This window comes from Gasterosteus aculeatus, chromosome 2 (assembly GCF_964276395.1).
Source record: "Gasterosteus aculeatus chromosome 2, fGasAcu3.hap1.1, whole genome shotgun sequence".
In the NCBI taxonomy this organism is placed as follows: domain Eukaryota; kingdom Metazoa; phylum Chordata; class Actinopteri; order Perciformes; family Gasterosteidae; genus Gasterosteus; species Gasterosteus aculeatus.
Window position 1 is genome coordinate 17,252,620 of NC_135689.1, and position 18,369 is coordinate 17,270,988.

General features: G+C 47.4%; 1 protein-coding gene across 3 annotated transcripts in view; it reads right to left on the reverse strand.

Moving 5' to 3' along the window:
• Window positions 1-18,369, reverse strand: part of LOC120829387 (plexin-A1) — a 181,092-nt gene that overhangs the window by 55,566 nt on the left and 107,157 nt on the right. For all 3 annotated transcript variants that reach the window (XM_078085495.1, XM_078085483.1, XM_078085493.1), the window contains exons 9-10: window positions 16,559-16,673; window positions 4,186-4,386 (exon numbers count right to left, since the gene is read on the reverse strand). In XM_078085495.1, coding sequence (XP_077941621.1) covers window positions 4,186-4,386; window positions 16,559-16,673 — 316 coding nt within the window. The remainder of the gene's footprint in view (window positions 1-4,185; window positions 4,387-16,558; window positions 16,674-18,369) is intronic.

Consider the following 18,369-nt stretch of genomic DNA (forward strand, 5'->3'; position numbering starts at 1 on the left):
TGCAATGGGATCATTGTAGAGCGCGTGCATGCGAGTGAGGCACATGCTTGTGTGTGCGCGCCGCTGATTAGCACGAGGAAATGCACTTTGTGGGAAACCTTTTCTGCCCTGATTGCATTTTTTTTTACCGACATCACCAGGAGACCTTTTTATGAACATATGTGTTTACTGCAGGCATATTGTCTTTGCTTGATTGTTACATGAGGCAAAGCAAAGTGCTTTGGTAATAATGCAGAAAGATTGTTGTCTTATTCAAATAGTCAAATAAGACAATGCTGACTGTACGCATATGGCACACATTGATCTGACTTAAGTGTAACGTGTAGAGGCAATAAAGTATATTAAAAAAAACAGACCAAAGGTTGTGCTTCTATGACGTCCACGTCTATCACGCATTAATATTACACTTACAATTTGTTAGCGTCATCTGCTAAAAGCACTATTATTGTAGTTCTACGCACCCACAGCGATCTAATTATGTTTTCTTACAATAACTTTAACGCTATTTCAAGCAATTTTTATTGACTTACAATGTCAGGTATCATAATACTTTGTAATTACTTATCACTCACTGCAATAGTTCACCATTATATTTGATGCAGGTCATTTTAAAATACTTAATACTGTTCAAACTAAATATCCAGCAGATTTAGATTTTATTTATTAAGTAACGCATTATAGAAACAGGGGTCATAGAGACATCCGTGGTTAATAAACTTATTTTTGCAGGAGGCGGTGCTGCACTGCATTCCCGCTGTAAGTTTGGGAAAAGTCTCGACCAAAGTCTGAACCAATGTGTGGACCGTGAACACACAAACGCACACTTTCGTCCTCCCACAATGCACCACGCTGCTCCAACCGGAGCCAAAAGCACGGACTTACAGTGGGAAGTTCATACGCCCGCGCGCGCGCACACACACACACACACACACGCACACACACACACACATGCAGTGCTGGCTAGCCAACGTGTGTCAGTGTAATAAATCATGTAAAGCAGGTTGCTGGTTGTTGCTGATGTTACAGTCTCCGTCTGCTCCACATGATTAGGAATAAGATTGTGTGGAGAATCTCCATATGCCTGCTTCACGTTGTGCCTTCAAACCCCTGGGGAGGACGCGTGTGTGTGTGTTCTCCTGTGAACATCCCAGTGTGCGCTCATGCATACTGTGGGTCCCTGGTGTATTTGAGGGTGCAGGTTCATTGTTTGTTTTTGTCGAGGGGCTAAATAATGCACAAAGAGACAGTAAGATGGAACGGATGAGTGTGCATCTACTGCTGGCTAATTCTTTCTGTGATGTATTACACTCTGCTGTCCCCATCACAGCCAGCTGTGATGCACATACACACACCTCCCTACTGAGGAATACTGAGTAGAATGGTACCTGGGCTCTCCATCATAGACGCATCCTCTGTGTGTTAATCCTTTGTGTAACCTCTTTCATTGAGCTGTATGCGCACTTATTATGGCCGAGCTACTCGTCGTGGGATGGCTGTGAAAACATTTGCATCAGGGTAAGAGATATTACCAGCGCGTTTCAGTCTTTAGTGGTGACAATCGACCCAAACCTCAGTGTAGTGAGGGAGGAAAACTGCTCGTCTCTCCCTCACTGAGAGCAAAACACTCGACTAGATCACCACTCTTTGCTGTCCTTGCTCCGAAATGGTGAAACAAGCTCTCTGAAGACACCAGGACCGCAGAGAGCCTTCACATCTTCCGCCGCAAACTAAAGACACACCTCTTCAGACTCTACCTCCACTAAAGACTAACAAATTGTACTTATAATGCCACTTATCTATAGCAAATTGTAACTTATTTGAAATCGCATATTCTTGTTTCTTGCTCCTCTGAATTTGTATCCCTATGGTTGAAAGCACTTATTGTAAGTTGCTTTGGATAAACGTGTCAGCTAATCGACATGTAATGTAATGTGGACACATCTGGCTTCTGTCTTCAACATTCACTCCTTAAAGGTTTTTGTCACAATAAATGTGTGTCAGGCTGGTCTCATCTTAGCATTTGTAACAAAACCTATGACAACTAATCTGCGTTAATTCACATTCCGTCATTTTTATTTTTTTTTTAAATAGTAGCAGACCATCCATCAGTCAACCACATCTGCTTTTAAAACCCTCTCCCACCGTGTTCCCCTGAACTTGCTATTGGATCAGAATCTGGTGAAATCCATGTTCTCCTGCAGGGACAGATGGACGACACTATGGATATCATAAACTCAAATGGCGTTGTGCATTTCTTGGTCTGGTGTAAAATTCACACAACCGACCTTGAGTCAGCGTTTTTTCATCATCCTCTGGAAGCACTGGTCGGGGCTTTCAAGTGCCTTGCTCAAAGGCAACTGGAGCAGGAGCTTTTGGGTGGAAACGTGGCTTGCTTGTTGCTAACTTCTGCATTGTGCAACCAAATAATAGGTATTTCTGAAAAATCCCCCCATTGTCCCGACGGTCCTTTCGCCCTCTGCGGTTCTGGTTAATCTCAGCAGTTTCACTTTTGCACGGATCATGATTTTCTTTTCTTTCAGCATCAATTTCTCAAACATGCCCATCTTTTACATTCCACGCCCTCTCTCCCTCGCTTGTTTGTTCGCTCTAGTCCGCCTGCTGATCTTTTCCTCCGTCTTCCTTCTTCTCTCTTTCTACTTCCTACATCACACTCTTGTTGCATTGTCTGCTCCTAATTCCCTCACCCCCTCTTTGTCTCTCTCTTTCCCTCTTTGTCTTTTTGCCTCATTCATTTCTGTATTAGGAGTTTGCCAGGCATGTGTGTGTGTGTGTGTGTGTGTGTGCGTCCGTCACTCCACCACGGCGCTGCAATTCATCATCATTTTATCTACAGCTCCCTTAATTGGATCCTATCACGGTCCCACCTGACGGGGGGGAGGGGTTTGGAGGGAGACGAGGCCGCATGGATCTGGTCGCGCACACATTTCCAACCCCCCCCTCCCCTTTTGTCTAGCTGCGGAGAGAACACCAGGTTTCTCAAAACGCTGAAGTCGACTGGACGGAGAAATGAAGGGATGTGTATCGACGCAGCTCGCGAGAGCCTTTTTAGAAGTTTGAATGCAACGGATATTGAGCGAAACAACTAATATACAGCGGTTTTATTTAAGCACTATTTGTTTTATCGACATGATATATCTTCTGGAATATTTGTAGTGATGGAAGTCGGCATTTATTCTGAGAAAGGATCTCCCCCCGCTGAAGTCAAATGGCAGAATGGCTACAGAAATTCTAAAAGAAACAATCACTTGCACGGAGCAATTACGGAAACACAAAGGACCAAATATGCAATAATTACCTTTGCAAAAACACAAAAGAGCTGTTGGAGCCATCATTGCGATCGGAAAATCAACTCCGCTAATGTGCCCAGGAACTATTTTACGTGTCACCGCCCGTCATCGGACCGACTCCTTCTTTCCCTTTGAGTGGGCGGACTTTGAAAGCAGTAAATCATCAATGTGTCCCGACCCTGGCGGCGACGGCGGGAAGCCCGGCAGAACGTCCTCCGGGCCGCCGACAAGAGCGTGACAGGCTGAAGAAAAGACTTGAGGCACACCGGCCGCTGCTCGGACCCATCACCACCAGCCAGAGCGAGCCCCGCTAATCACACGTCTCGTTAAATAACTCATAATTGCCATTGTCAAATTGCCTTCCTCCCAGCCTCACGCTGAGGAAATTAACATCGCGGAAGTGGTCGTTCCATATTAGCGGTGACAGCTTGACGGAGGGATAAGAGGCCTGGGCGAGAAGAGAGCGGCTCGACGGCGAGCGCTCCCCGTGGCCGCGCGCCTCGAGTCTTGGCCGCACCGGTACCATCAGCGCTCGCCTCCAACCTGCAAACGGCCGCCCCGAACGGAGCTCGCGCTGACAGCGGCAACTCCGCTGGTGTTGTCCCTTGATTTGGGTTAGCGTGAGCGGGTGCGCTGGGAAGCGCAAGGTTAGTGGTTTGAGTCCCGGCTGCCCCGTGTCTCAAGTCGAAGTGTCCCTGAGCAAGACACCTAACCCATAATTGCTAACAAATGTAAAAGCCATGGGTTTAAAGTGCTTTGGATAAAAGCGTCTGCTAAATGACCTGTAATGACCTGTAATGTAGATGGTCAAAAGCCATCTAGCACGTCGCTGTGCCAGCAACCCAGAACTCGTCACGTGCTGGTGCTCAAGCCTCACCGTGGTCTTCTGACACTGTATGCTGGTGCTGTTGAACCTCAGCGCCGGGACGCTGTGCGTGTTGCCCTGGATGTGGAAGATGCACTCGTAGTTCCTCTGTCCGGACTGCGGCTGGGGCAGGTTCTGAGCCAGCAGCGTGATCGGCCTCAGGACTCCGGCGGGCATGTCGATCTGGGTGGAGGGCAGGATCTGGGGGCATTCCTGGGGGGTGAGAAAACACACGGGGAAAAGGAGTTGAGACGTACTGCAGAGGCATTGCAGGATTTCTGGTATGCGCGATAACCTTTAAATCCTTTTTTGTCCAACCATGTAGATGCATCCCAGCAACCTTTTGTTCTCGTGGTGCATGTTTAATCGTTGAGGCAGCCTAAAACCTATGGTTCATGCCTTCCCAGCATCATGGGGGCTGTTATGGATATAAAGGCACAGTGTGTTTTCTTGGTTTTCCTGAATAAACACGCTGAAGGATACAGTAATTCTTTCTGCGTGGACAGAAATGACAGCCCGAGCCTCTCAGAGAGTATTAGAGGGGGAGATGAGCGAGGGGTCAGTACTTCCATTCAGAGGTTTCCTGCTGCTCTTCAATCAATACCAGTTTATTTCAACGCAGAAACGGTAGCTTTGCGCCATAATAATTGGAGGGACGTTTTTTAAATCTCAGAGCGTTTTTTACCAGCCCAAAGTAAATCAAAAGAGAACGCGCAGCTGTCAGCTGGAATCCCTTGGAATACTCAGGGATTCATTTGGATTTCAATTTTCATCTGGTTCAATAAACTAGATTTAATTGGACATGTTTGTGTGTGGCATTCATAGAACAGTATCTACCTGCACCTGTTGAATTTAATAATAAAATAATGAATAAAATCTAATCACAACTATCCACCCATATCCAGTTTCCAAAAGAAAGAACAAATACTTTCAGACCATTGAAATGTAACTAATTTGCCTTTTATTCATTGTTCCGAGGTTGTTGATGTATGTCTATTACGTCGGACTAAAAGCCTATGACTAGTTAGGACTTTTTCTACGGTGTAAGTGGATGAAAAGAGCATTTGCAATATCACACGGGCTGTAATCACCACTTAACTCGTCGTATCCACTAATGTGTGTTTGGTATTCCTCTGCAGACGCTCTAAACAACCACACACACACCCAACTAAAACATATAAATGAAGACGTCTTCCACTTTAAGCGGCATTAAGCAAACCACAATTTTCCTATTAGGAAAGCAAACCCTTACATGTGCAATGATAAATCAGTGGGAACTGCATTCTACTTAAGTGAATACCTAAAGTCATCCGCAGCAGCGGCGCTCATGATCTGCGGCGTGATCCCAATACGAGTCGGCGCTGCTCAGCGGTGCTGTCTAATGGAGCGTCCGTAATGACTTGCAGATTGGGCCTGGGGAAGCTGAGGGGGGGGGGGAGCGACAGGGAGGTTTGGACTTGGACCTGATGGCACCAGGCGGACACCCCTCTGCTCCCACCGCGACCACAGCGACGCAGCACCGGTGCCACGTGACACCGGCAGCGTCCTAAACGGTGTTTTCCAACGTTGAATCAATGTGTTTGCAGCGCACGCTGAGGTGGAATGCGCGAAGAGAAGTCATTTCATAAAGAGTCGTTCAATCCCCCCCGAAGGAGGTCTAGAAATCACCCTTTTATTCCATGATGAGTTCACTGAAAGGCACTCAATACAGAATCAACTGAACCCACCTGCCTGTGAACAACAGACGCTGCGGAATCCAAAAGCAACGGCGACACCGAGGACGGATCACAAAGTGCGTAACCTCGGGTGTCAGCGACCGCCGTGTGAGCGCGGTGCTGAGCGGCGGCTGGCCAGCTAATTGTTTGTGTGCAACAGACTCACACGTGCTAAACTTCACACACAGTGAAACTCACGCACATAGAGGGAGATAAACTTCACTCTGCTTGGTGCATTTATCCCTAATGGGTTTTCTTTAGATTAACGATTGGTCAAATGACCCGACGGAGTCAAGGCTATACAGCTATTTTAATATATTATTCTTATAGTTTGGTTTCCAGAACAACAAATTCCACCTCATCTCGAAAGCCGCAGCTGTTTGAGGACAATAAAACGCTGACCAATGACCAAAAACAAAGTGAGGAGAATATCCAGTCACCTTTAAAGACACCCATAGACCAAATACATCAAATACTGATTGGCGTTTTTTTTTATTAAGTAAATGCTTGCCAATGTTCTCGGCCCACTTTATGACCACTGATGAGTAATGTGAGGAGCGGCGGGTGATGATCAGTAGGAGGCCGGGATGAAAAGGTTGCTCTCAGTTGGCAGCTCATATCCTACATGATGCGAATGCGGCTGTGTGCGAGTAAAAGGAGGAGGAGAGCAAGGAGAAGACCTGAGGAGAAGAGATCAAATCAATGCCAGCGAGCCCAGCGAAGCAGATTGTCAATTAGTGAGGCTGACTGTTAAAGTTTAAAGTATTCACAGATGGCAACAGGCCGCTAATGAACTGCTTCTAGCCTCTAATAAAATGGAAAACAGGAATGAAGAAGCCCACGAAGGGAAACGGGAAAGCGTTTGTGTGTGTGCGAGTGTGTGTGTGTGTGTGTGTGTGTGTGTGTGTGTGTGTGTGTGTGTGTGTGTGTGTGTGTGTGTGTGTGTGTGTGTGTGTGTGCGAGTGGAGGTTCTCGTCTGAAGTAGCTGGCTGTTGTTAACGTTGGAGGGACGGGCTTCAAGCCTCTGCTCTAAATGTGGCATGAAAATCCTGTCTGGCTCACACACACACACACACACACACACAATGACAGCACTTTATTCCTGTGCCTCTCTGCTGCACATTCTGGTCCCTATTGCCTCAACAACACACAGATACACGCTCGCTCTCTCATTCTTAAGATCTGTTCCTTATTTCTGATGCACCGTGTCAGGATAAAAAGCCCGGCGTCAAAATCCTCCGGGAACACGATAACACGCAGAAACACAAATAAAAAGCCATTCCGCACATTGAGCCTATACACATGCGCACACACACACACACACACACACACACACACACGCACACACACACACACACACACACACACACACATATATATACAAAGTACATAAAAGAGTCACACAAACACATGAAGGAGAAACAGCGGGGCACACGGGGGGAGGATTGTGGGAGCTGTTTCATTAGGAGTGGTGACAGGTGTCAGAGCCGAGTCTGCATCAGATAGCGCCGCAGTTCTACACAATGAGACACAACAATCTCTTTTACCTGGGGGATTCCTCTAATCCCTTCGCTTTCGCTGCTCTCCTCTTTCTTTCTTGCTCTCATTTGTGCTTGATCTTTTATAACATTCTCTTTTATCTCTTTCCCTCTCATATTTGCCTTGTTTTTTGTGGGGGGGGTTTCCATTACCTGCGTTTTATCTATCAGAGTTAACCAGTTCTGACCGCTGGACGTTTCCCCGGCACACACCGTCCACACAAATGCCTTGTTGAGATAAATTTACTGCGCTGCGGTGATAGACACGGATAAAAGAAAAAGGGCGAGGAGAGGTGAAGCGAGAGGGAAGGAGGGGAGGAGGCGAGGTCTTGGGAGCCATTCACTCGTTTATTAAAGTGGGGGAGGTCAAGTTCCCAATGGAGCGAGACAGAGTTCTGCAACACGGGAGACTTATATATATAAAAATAAATATCTTCAATAAGTATCTTGAATATTTCCCAGACGATTACTACTCATTACTCATACACACACACACACACACACACACACACACACACACACGCACCCACACACACGCACCTACTCACATTAAGAACACGCCAGGCGAGTATTAGCCTGTGGAATGTTTTACAGGCGCCTGGGGGCCAAACACACTGACACACACACTATTTTTTGGAGCCATTTTGAAAAAGAAGATGGAAAAGGTAAAAATTACCAAATGCATTCGGTTATGATTTGACTACGATCAAATCAGAGAAGTGGAAATGCCAATAAGCACACGGAGATCTCAAGTGCAGTTTCGTTGGGCATCTCCGTCACAGAGAATATCAACTGAAATCAATAATGAAGATGCATCATTGTTATTGGACACCTTATCAGAAAGGTGAGACGCTTCTCATTGCTCTCATAAGAACGGCTTTGGGCCTTAAAAGGTGGAGCAAAGCTTCTAGTGTCACAATGTACCGTAGAAATGCATTTCAAAAGCCGGGACTTTTAATAAAGGAACCCTGTAGAAAAACGGTGAGTGCGCTTTACAATATTTCACAATAATTCTTTTGGGTGCCATTTTTGTGCCATCTAATGAACTAACTCACACGTTCGGACATTCGATGCCATGGCGGTAAATCGGGAGTGATTTCTGACATTTGAACAGCTTTTGATTCAAATCAGCAAAGTGAGCCCTACTAACAGATCCAGAGGTTTTCATTGCAGAGGTAGGAGACTCACGAGTGTTGGTATCTTGTCACCTTCGCTTGATGTCATTCTAGAAACTGCTATCTAATGAAAAGCAAAAGGTTTTGGTTGTCTCAGAGGTCGTGTTCATTTCCTACGACTCAACCACAGATGCCGTAGCTCGCTCTCATCCGTCCTGCAGCTCTCCCTCCCTCCCTCCCTCCCTCCCTCCCTCCCTCTGCCCTTCCACCTGCCCGGCTGTTTGTTCAGCTAGGATGAAGCAGGCGGCCGTGGACGCTCTGGTGCGTTTTCATACTAACTTTCTCTCCCCCTCTAAAACAGCCTCCTTTTCCTCTTTACGGGCCGCTAAGACGGTATGTGGAGCTGGACGTGTAATGTGCATGAACTTGTGCTTTGGACCACTGGTTGTGAAAGGCGAAAAACAACCTAACATGTAAGAGATGAAAAGAGATGTGGCTCTAACATCATATTGCCGTATTATCAATTTACTCTCCTCCCCCCCCTCACTTCTAATTACTTTCAGCCAGGATGGAGACATCACAACCACGGTGATGTCATAGATGAGGCGAGGGCCCTGATTGGCTGCGGGCCGCGACCCATGAGGCCACCTCGCTGAAGCGCTGACAGACTGCGAGTATGATGGATGACGGAGTCCGTGTGTGTTTGTCTGTGTGTGCAAGTGTCACCGCGGTGTAGAGGGTCCCCGCGGATTAGCGTTACAGTCCAATGAACCATTTCAGAGCGGAGGGGGAGAGACCCCATCGACCAACGCTGTTACACACGGAGGGAAAAGCAACTGATATGATGACCACATCTCCCGGGGGGACACAGAGGAAGAGTCATCTGTTGAGCCGTGTCTCAGTTTTAGACGCTAATACAGTTATGCCCTTAGAGAATATATCTAACAGAGAGTAAAACACACAGACACTCACAGCACAGAACACCGCAGTAACGGGCAGTGGATCATCAAGTAATCCCAGCAGATCCCTCCATCGATCGGCACACAGACAGGCCACAAGGCCGCATCTATATGGGGCCCCTCAAACATTATCCGCCCATTCAGACACGTCTTTCCATCTCAGAACAGTCGTCTCGCTCCGCATTAAAGGCCCCTTTGCTTTATCTCTCCGTGTCCGTCTCCTATAAGCCGGGAGAAAGAAACCGAGGCGGGTCAAAGTGGAGGGAGCTTTATCAACCGATGCATCACGGAGCACCTGCTGTCCGGTGACGCGCCCTCCCTCGTGGATGCTGCAGCGCTCTTTGAGGGGAAAAAAGAAATAAGTAAAGGCGGAGAGGAGAGGTCGAACGAAGGCCGGGTGCAACGTTGATATCCATCGGCGCGGCGGTTTTGCGCTATACGATATTCTAGTGGCCACATGACGAATGCTAATTGATTGTCAGGGGGAAAGACTTTACTTTGAAGAGTTTGTTCTCAGAAAAGCACGCATGAAAACGAGCGTGGCGCTACGTCTCGCGGCTTCAAGACTCCCGGCTAGGCGGGCGCTCTCTGAGCAGACCTCCGGTGGCGTGTGGAAGTCGTCTTCGGCGTGACGGCAGCAGGAGCGGCACCTCTTTAACACTTCTGTCTGAGGAGTCTGTGGTTGACTTTCAAGGTCTGTGAACCCGCGATAGCTCATTTCGTTGGCCACATGGGGGCAATGAAAAGAAGTTGTGAAGAGTGACACATCATCTCCCGTTAACTGGATGGGACACTGTAAAACTTTTGCGGTCTGCGGCGACTCCCGAGGGACACACCTGTCTCTTCAGCTGCTGAATACTCTGTTCCTTTGTTCCTCAGCCAGTCACTAACAGTGTCGGTGGATACCAGCGACTTTCTCGCCAAAAAACAGTTCCCAAATGACTCTTAAAGCAGTCCAACATTCTGGCACCGGGATCAGAGCTTGGACGAGACCCCATCATCTTCCAATGAAATGCAGATAATCATTTTTTATGACTATGTCCGATAAGCAATCAAGCGACAGAAAATGCCGACTGGGGAAAGACCGCCACTTCTGTACGGAGCTCTTCATCCCACACGTCTCCTTTGGAGTAGCATGGCCCCGCGTGTGATGACCAAGTGCGATTGGGTGTCTATCTGGATGCTATCTGGCCTGGATGGTCAAAGAGGAGGATGTAGGCGATAAGCATCAGCCGGTGGATCGATTGTTGGAGCCTCTAAATCTACACACATCCGTTTGTGAGTGTGTGTATTTCTCAGGGCGACACAGAAGATGCAGTACAGATAAGGCAAAGCTCTTCAGGATGGCCTCAGTCCCGTGTTCTCATTTTGTTCCTTCTCTTCTTTTTTTTCTTCTGCCCCGCAGGATCGAAACTTGATAGATTTTGTTCCGTCCTGCGAGTGGAGGCGGCAGTGCTCCGTGTCATGTGGGAACCCAAAAAACGGGCTGGCAACCCAGTTTAGACAGTGAATACTGAGAGATCTCTGTGACCCACCTCGGAATCAGACAACCTTCCAAGGTCAGTTCAAAATGCCGATGATGATAAATGCACCGACTTCCCCCTGGTACTTGGGCTTATTGCCTCCATTAGCCCTGGGACAAAATAATGAGCTTTTTGGTCCCAAAGGTCCTCGGTCGGATGGGTTTAAGCACAACGCGGCCGACTCCACAACCAAAGACATCACATTATATCCAGCATGCAAATTCACTGGCTTGAAAGCGATCGCTTCCCTCCGCGAGACCCCATTCATGTTTTCTTCTGGATTCGTGACTCGTCCCACTGAGCTCCATTGCGACGCGAGAGCGTTTCATCTATTTTGCACAAATGACCTGAGCTCCCTCTGTCGTAGTCTCAGGTGGATGGAGGGCAGGCGACCCCCCCTCAATCGCACTAGACTGAGCTCCTCTGTTCAATGAAAGACACTTTGAAATGCGTCAGAAGCCTTTGTCCACCCACTCTTCTCAGCCGGTTACCATGGGGGATACGGAGCGAGGCGGAAGATCCGTCAGACAAAGATAAAACACAGAAATAGAGTTCACGCTGTCATGAAATTGAGATTCTGACACTTAAAATGAATCCAGCAGCGTAAACAACGCTTTGACTTCATTAGAGCTGGATTTGAACTCGCGGGACAATTTTTACCTACTTTTGAAAACTTGAGCAAAAACTTGATCGTTTCATCCTCATCATTTTTAATCAAAGCGGCTTATCATTTTTCTTCTCTGAGTCACAAAGGGGAAGCAGGAACTCAAGGAGAGTTCAAACCGCTGCTTGACGAGCTAAGGACGCGGTGGAAAAGGGAACCAAGGCGACGGATGCGCTGGGAATCCATGAAACAGCTGCTTTCAGGGAGCAAGAACAATGGACACACGCAGGACATTGTTATACAGGACATTGTTCTGGGTTCTTCAAACGGGGATACCCGAGCTCTGAGAACTATATATGATAACAATAATATTTTAGGACTTTGCCGAAACCACAAGTAAAAAAGATATGTCAATGTAGTGGCCAAACAACCCGACAAAGCACTGGCATTTGATAACACAGTTCCACGGACGGATCTCCGTCTAAATTTAAAAAGCATTGGGTTTTGATACCTGGCATCGTGGATAAATTGGTTTCACATTTGACGGATGAAACATGTCTAAAAGCAAACCTTTGAACACAGTCGTGGTTTTGGAGAGGGCACTCCAATTCAACCAGTTCAAAGCATAATAATTGTGACTGCATCATTTCGGCAACTTTTGATCCCATCGGTGTCGGGATGCAGGGGGAGAGTGTGCCGTGCAGTTTGCAAAACCCTTTGATGGAGATTCGTGAATGCCGCCTCTATGAAACAAATTAAATGACTTTTTCAAGTTGAATCCTGGAGCGCATGATTCGTGCAGTCCAGGTAGCCTGTACATCATGGAACACATTATTTCTTTACAAGTAGAAAAAACTGGTACCGGCAGGAGTAAATATAATTTATATTAAAGTGGGGTTTCAGCATTGTTGTATCGATGGAATTACAAAAAGACGGAGATGGTCTGAGAAGAAGGCAGCTGCATGTGACTGCTTAATTCAACTGCATGTAACATCTGTGGAATAATATCGGCAGAGTACCCATTTGAAAAAGAAAAAGAAGGACCCCACCAACATTTGTCTTACACTTTCAGTCATTTAGGTTTAAAATAATCCGTCCTTTGCCACTTGGCATAAAACAATGGAGCGAGGAGCAGTGATACCCGAGTCAATTCCCCCGTCCCTGTGCCTCAGTGCACCGCTCAACAGGCTGATGGTCCTTAAATGTAGCCGCTGAGACAGAGAGAACAATCAAAACTCATTTCCCACATATGATTACTCATGTGCCTTCGGGGGGAGCACGCAGAAGTGAAGTTTATTAAGCCTTTGGCGGGAGGCAGCGGTGGGGTCAGACGAGAAGCTACGCGCCATTAGGACAGAGCAACACACGAGAGATCAAAGTCATGGTGGAGTCTTCTGTGAAATCTACCCTGCCGTGTATGCAAAGCAGGAATAAAGGACGTAGCAACGAAACGGGGGCTCAGGATCCCCTGCGACTTAATTGTCGGTGACGTTTGAATGTTTCCTATTCGTGCTGCGCAGACAAGAGCAATTTTTGCAACACGAACACAAACACACTGTGCAATTAAACAGCTGCCGAGCTTCCTGGCGGAGACGGAGAAGTGGAGCGCATAGAATGAACCAAATGACATGGAATCGCTAAGCAGACACGAGGCCCGGGCTGTGTCACGACCCCCAAGTATCCTTTCATCTCCTGAATGGTTGAGCATCTCCCGCGTCCTCCTCCCGCTCCTCCTTTCATCCGCTCCCCCGCTCGCTCCCCTCCGCTCGCTTCTGTTAATGTCGCTCCCTCCAGCTCTGATGTCTCTCTCTCATCCTTATCTTCTTGCTCTGTTCATCCCTCTTCAGTCGGCTTCCTCGTCCCTCCTATATCCCCCCGTCTTCTTCTAACATCACCAATGTCACACTTCTTCAAATATTTATTTTAAGTCTCATTTAGTACAAAAAAAACAAACAGGTTCAATCATCCTAACTTCATGAACCTGGTTGACAAATTGGCCATTTGGCCATTTCTGGAGTAATGAGACAATTAAAAACGAGCTCCCCGACACGAGCTTAATTAGAGGCATTGTTTGGCGACCTGTGGCCTCGCTCCGGAGAGAGAAAACCGTTGATGACACATCAAGGCACGGATCTCTTCGTTTATCTTCTGTTTATTAAAGTTAAGCTTTCGGGTGATTATGAAGCAACTTGCAGAGGCCTCATTAGAAGCAGCATCGCTGTGTTTGACTTCTATGGCTTTAATTAACCATATATGATAACCGTGGAACCGAAAGAGTCCGATGTGTGACTAGTGTGCAAAATACCAGCGTGGCTAAAAACTGTGCTTAAGGGAAAGCTGCATACTATTAATTGCAGACTGATTTCTGACTTTGCTTGTGCAGATCTTGTTCCATGTGCAGTGTGCACATGCTGTAGTTTCATAAATGAGGCCCCTGGCTGTGTTCCCAAGCTCGGTTCTCCTCCTAACAACTAGGCCACTGCCACACTCCTCCCCTCGTGTTTCACTGTGGATGCTCCCACCTCTCCCTTTTCATCTCATCTGTCTCTCTCCATTAAACACGCCAGCGATCAGAGAGGCATCTGGAGATGCATCTTTAAGCTTTAATACACTTTAAATAATTAACACACACACACACACACACACACACACACATGCACACAGCTGTGTCGATCTGTAGCAGGCAGCTCCCCCCCCCCTCCGACCCCTCCCCCTGAAAGCCAGAGAGACCCGGAGGGAGGAGGGAAGCTTGCTCTGTGCCTGCCTCCGGCCCCGGGGCCCTCGGAGCTGGCAGCCTGAGCTCCAGCGGCAGCGGAAAGACAGATGTAACAGTGACAACGTAAAGCTGAGAGAGAGAGAGAGAGAGAGAGCAACCAGCGGCCTGTCAGGCTCCGGCTAATTGACTTGTTGAAGGGATGAGGGAGTGGGCGGACGCGAGGAGCGCGCTCATTGGGTTAGAGATCAGACAGGAGACGCCAGCGGGGCGAAGGTGGGCGGCGAGCAGCGAGCGGCGGTACCTCGCGTGCGTCCCGCGTCGACTCCACATAAAAAGACATCACTATCTGGGCGACTCCCTCGTCAGAGTGATTATGCTAATTATCGGCGGGAAAAGGCTGACACTGATCCCCCCCCCCCCCGTATATCTATATTCACATCCTGTTCACCCGTAGCCCAGCGCAGCACGCTAATGATTATCAACGAGGTCGAGGCTGCAAAGCCACGGGTTCCATCCCCGGCGCCGCAGCCGTGCATCATGAGAAGAGAGGGAAAGAACCAAATGAAAGAAGGGAGCAGAGATGCAGAATAGAGAGACAGAAAGAAGATCTCAGTCAGTCAGGGCTGATGAGTTGCAGCTTCATATAACCAAAAGGTCAGCGCCTCCATAGTTAAATAAATAAAGCGCTTCAGAGCGGCAGACGGATGGAGCACTTCTTCTGACGGACTAGGGGGACTCGACAATTACATCAGACCCAAAACAAACACCCGCTGGCAGCCACACTTAACGTGAACAAAGTAAATCCAAATATAACTGCCGCTCTGAAATGGACACAGCGGGAATGCGAATTTCACGCCACAAAGTAATCTGCCAGTCGCGAGCGAACCGTCGCCGTCTTCGGCGGACGGAGATGCTCTGCGTCATGCGGCCAAACCATCAGGGCAGACGACGCAGTGGTGTGTCCGGGGCATCAGTTCAGCTCTCGCTCTGCAAACCCGGTAAACCAGTGAAATCATTGGGGGGAGGACTTGAGCTTCAGATGGCTGAGGTACAATCGGCGACAATGCGCGCTTCTAAAAGTTAAGTCAATAATATGTGAAGGCAATAACCATCCAATCTGAGGGTGTTACTTGGCAGCCATTTTCGGTCCCTGCCGTCAGTCACGTACGGCATTAATTCATTCATTTTGTGGGACATGAAATATCTTGAGTGAAAAGCGACCACTGTGCACAATGACTGAACAACTTAATTAACACGCGAGCGAATGCGCGAGTATGGCAGGCTTGAAGAGAAAAACCTTTTTCTTTGTCTATTGTCTTTAATTTTTCCCATTTCCCCAAATCCGGATCAAGTCGTTTCGGAGCGACCCGCGGGCCGTGCGTCGGCCACCAGCCCAATGCCGGGATCCGTTGGAGCCGAGCAAATTTGTTTGTCTCCGCGTTTGTTTGTCCTGGTGTTTGTTTCTCTCTTTTGTTTGAGTTCATACACATTTCCGTTCATGGCCTTCTCAAGTGTTTCTCCGAGTCTGGCAATTTTCTGCCTGGTCGCCCCTAATGTGCCTCTCTGTTTATCCGCTGTCACAACAAAGCTGATTTATTTACATATTTACATTTCCAGGAAATGACATCGAAGGATTGAATTTACTTCAAGTAAAAAAAATCGAACCATACATTAAGAGTTTTTCAGTTTGCATGTGTGCATTTGTGGGATGTGCCGCGTAGCCACAGATGCTACGGGTTTGTATCAGATATGAAGTGAAGAAATATGACAAATGCCTGTGGGAAGATAACCAGTCTAGTGTGAATTCAATCACTCTGGCAACCTACTGCTAATGACACAGGGGGGAACTTTTTCAGGCAGCGGAGATGGGCGATATTGCTTTCGGCAGACGCTGCGAACTGGTAAATTGGAACAAAACCGAGGCTATGAGGAGATAAATGTGTGATGACAAAACTACCGCTGTTGGCTCAAGTGCGCATATGCATTGCTTCGCAAAGTTATACCTATGCAATAAGAGAGAGAGAGGGGGGGGGCCCCCGACATTTACTATATGTTGGTAGTCAGTCGTCCACACACACACACACACATTCGGATGGCACACAGGTACCCTCCAAATCACCACGCCCCCGTTCCACATGTACACATGATTTAAATACTCAGAGATGTAACCATTGTGTGTGCCGTGGAGTGACGCATGAGAGTGCTTGCTTTGTACCTCCGAGGTGTTGACTCGTCCCTCCTGGAAGGAGCAGTCGCTGGCGTCCTGCGTGCACATGTGGCGGTATTTGCACCAGTGGCAGGGGAAGTTCCCGTTGACGCAGGACAGGCACCTGCAACCAGGGAGAGAAAGAGGATTGATGACGTGTTACGAAATGAAATGTGAACATTTGGCCAACAAATAAAGACATTAAATCCATCCATCCATCCATTGTCAAACCGCTTATCCTGCACACAGGGTCGCGGCGGGGCTGGAGTCCATCCCAGCCAACTTCGGGCGAGACATTAAATAGTTTGTCAAAATAAAAAATCATTCGGATGCTATTTGTAAAAATACTTCCTCCATTCACTCCTTATGTTTAGCATTGAAAAAACATCAAAGCCCACTAACAGTCGCTGACGCTCACATCAACACATTCGCACGGCTTCAGATGGTCACGGCCAAAACCGCGTCGGGATGACGAGTGAGCGGGAGAGGATCCTTGGCGATCCACTTCTCCCTCCTTATTCTCCATGCTTGGAGGCTTACAGGGAGCTAAGCTGGCAGACCAAGATAAACCTGTTTTTATATAACACTTTTTTTCCTCTCTTCTTCATCCCTAGAGTTGAGCAAAAAACGGAATAAATGCCTCAGGGATTACCACATGTAACAAGGCTACCATGGATACTGTATTGAAAAAAAAGGAATGCTTACACAAAAAAACTAAACATTATTGGAGGTTAAATCTACAATTTAGCGAAGCTTTGCTTTTGTAATAGAATACATTTATTTTTGCAGTCACACACATTCATTCTTTTCTAAATTCACGTTCTGTGAGGATTCAGTTTGTTTATAGTCTTCACGAGCAGAGAAAACAATTGGATGTTAGGATGTGAATGTCGTTGCAAAAGGGATGACATCAAGTTTAATTAATAATAAATACATGTAATGACATATGACAATTTTCAACAGCTCTTAAAAAAAAACCTTCAGTCTCTGTACACCAATCCTGAACTAAATGTCACTTCACTGGCTTAAGAACAGAAAGCTCTGATTGCATACGCCAGTCCTCCGTATGCTGCCCCTTCGTGTGCTCCTGCAGGCCTCCTCCACCTCAACCCACCCACCCCCACCCACAGGCTCCGCTCCGCAACTCACATCCGCCCCAAGACCTGGACTTAATCCCGCGTCCAGCCTACGCGCTACAACTCTCATGGCTGTAAACGCAATGGGAGGCTACAGTCAGCAGGCTGTTAGCTTAGCTTAGCCTAAAGGCTGTGAGAAAACAGACTACAACAAAATACACCTGGAAGCACCTTTAAAGCTAAAAAGAACCCAATGCGTTGTCTCACAGTTGCAAAAAAATGTATAAATCTTAAGTAAGAAAGACAACCTGACAAAAACATCAAAAATACATCTTTTCTCCAAACGTAGATGATGATTTCTTAGTGTGTTAAGTGTATAGTGCTGAAGCAATGCCTTTAATTGAAGAAACATTCTTAAAATGATAAATTAGCTTGTTCTGGTAACACAAAGAAGTCAAAAGGAAAATATATCGCCTTCACCAGTGCGTGTTTTCTGACTATAGATGCAAGGTACCACAGTAATTAAGTAATTGGCCATCAAACAGGGGCGGGGCCGGGGGGGTTGGTGGGGGACGGGATCATCTAAACTGAAGGACGACGCTCAGCCCTCAATGCCACCCTGCCTCCAGAAAGACTTTAAATTGGATTTCCGTCTAATCCGAGTCGTGTCTTTGTCCCTCTGTTCCCCGGGTTTATTCAGATTTCGGAGGGTTAACTCCTTCTCGCCCTGTCCCGGAGTGGCAG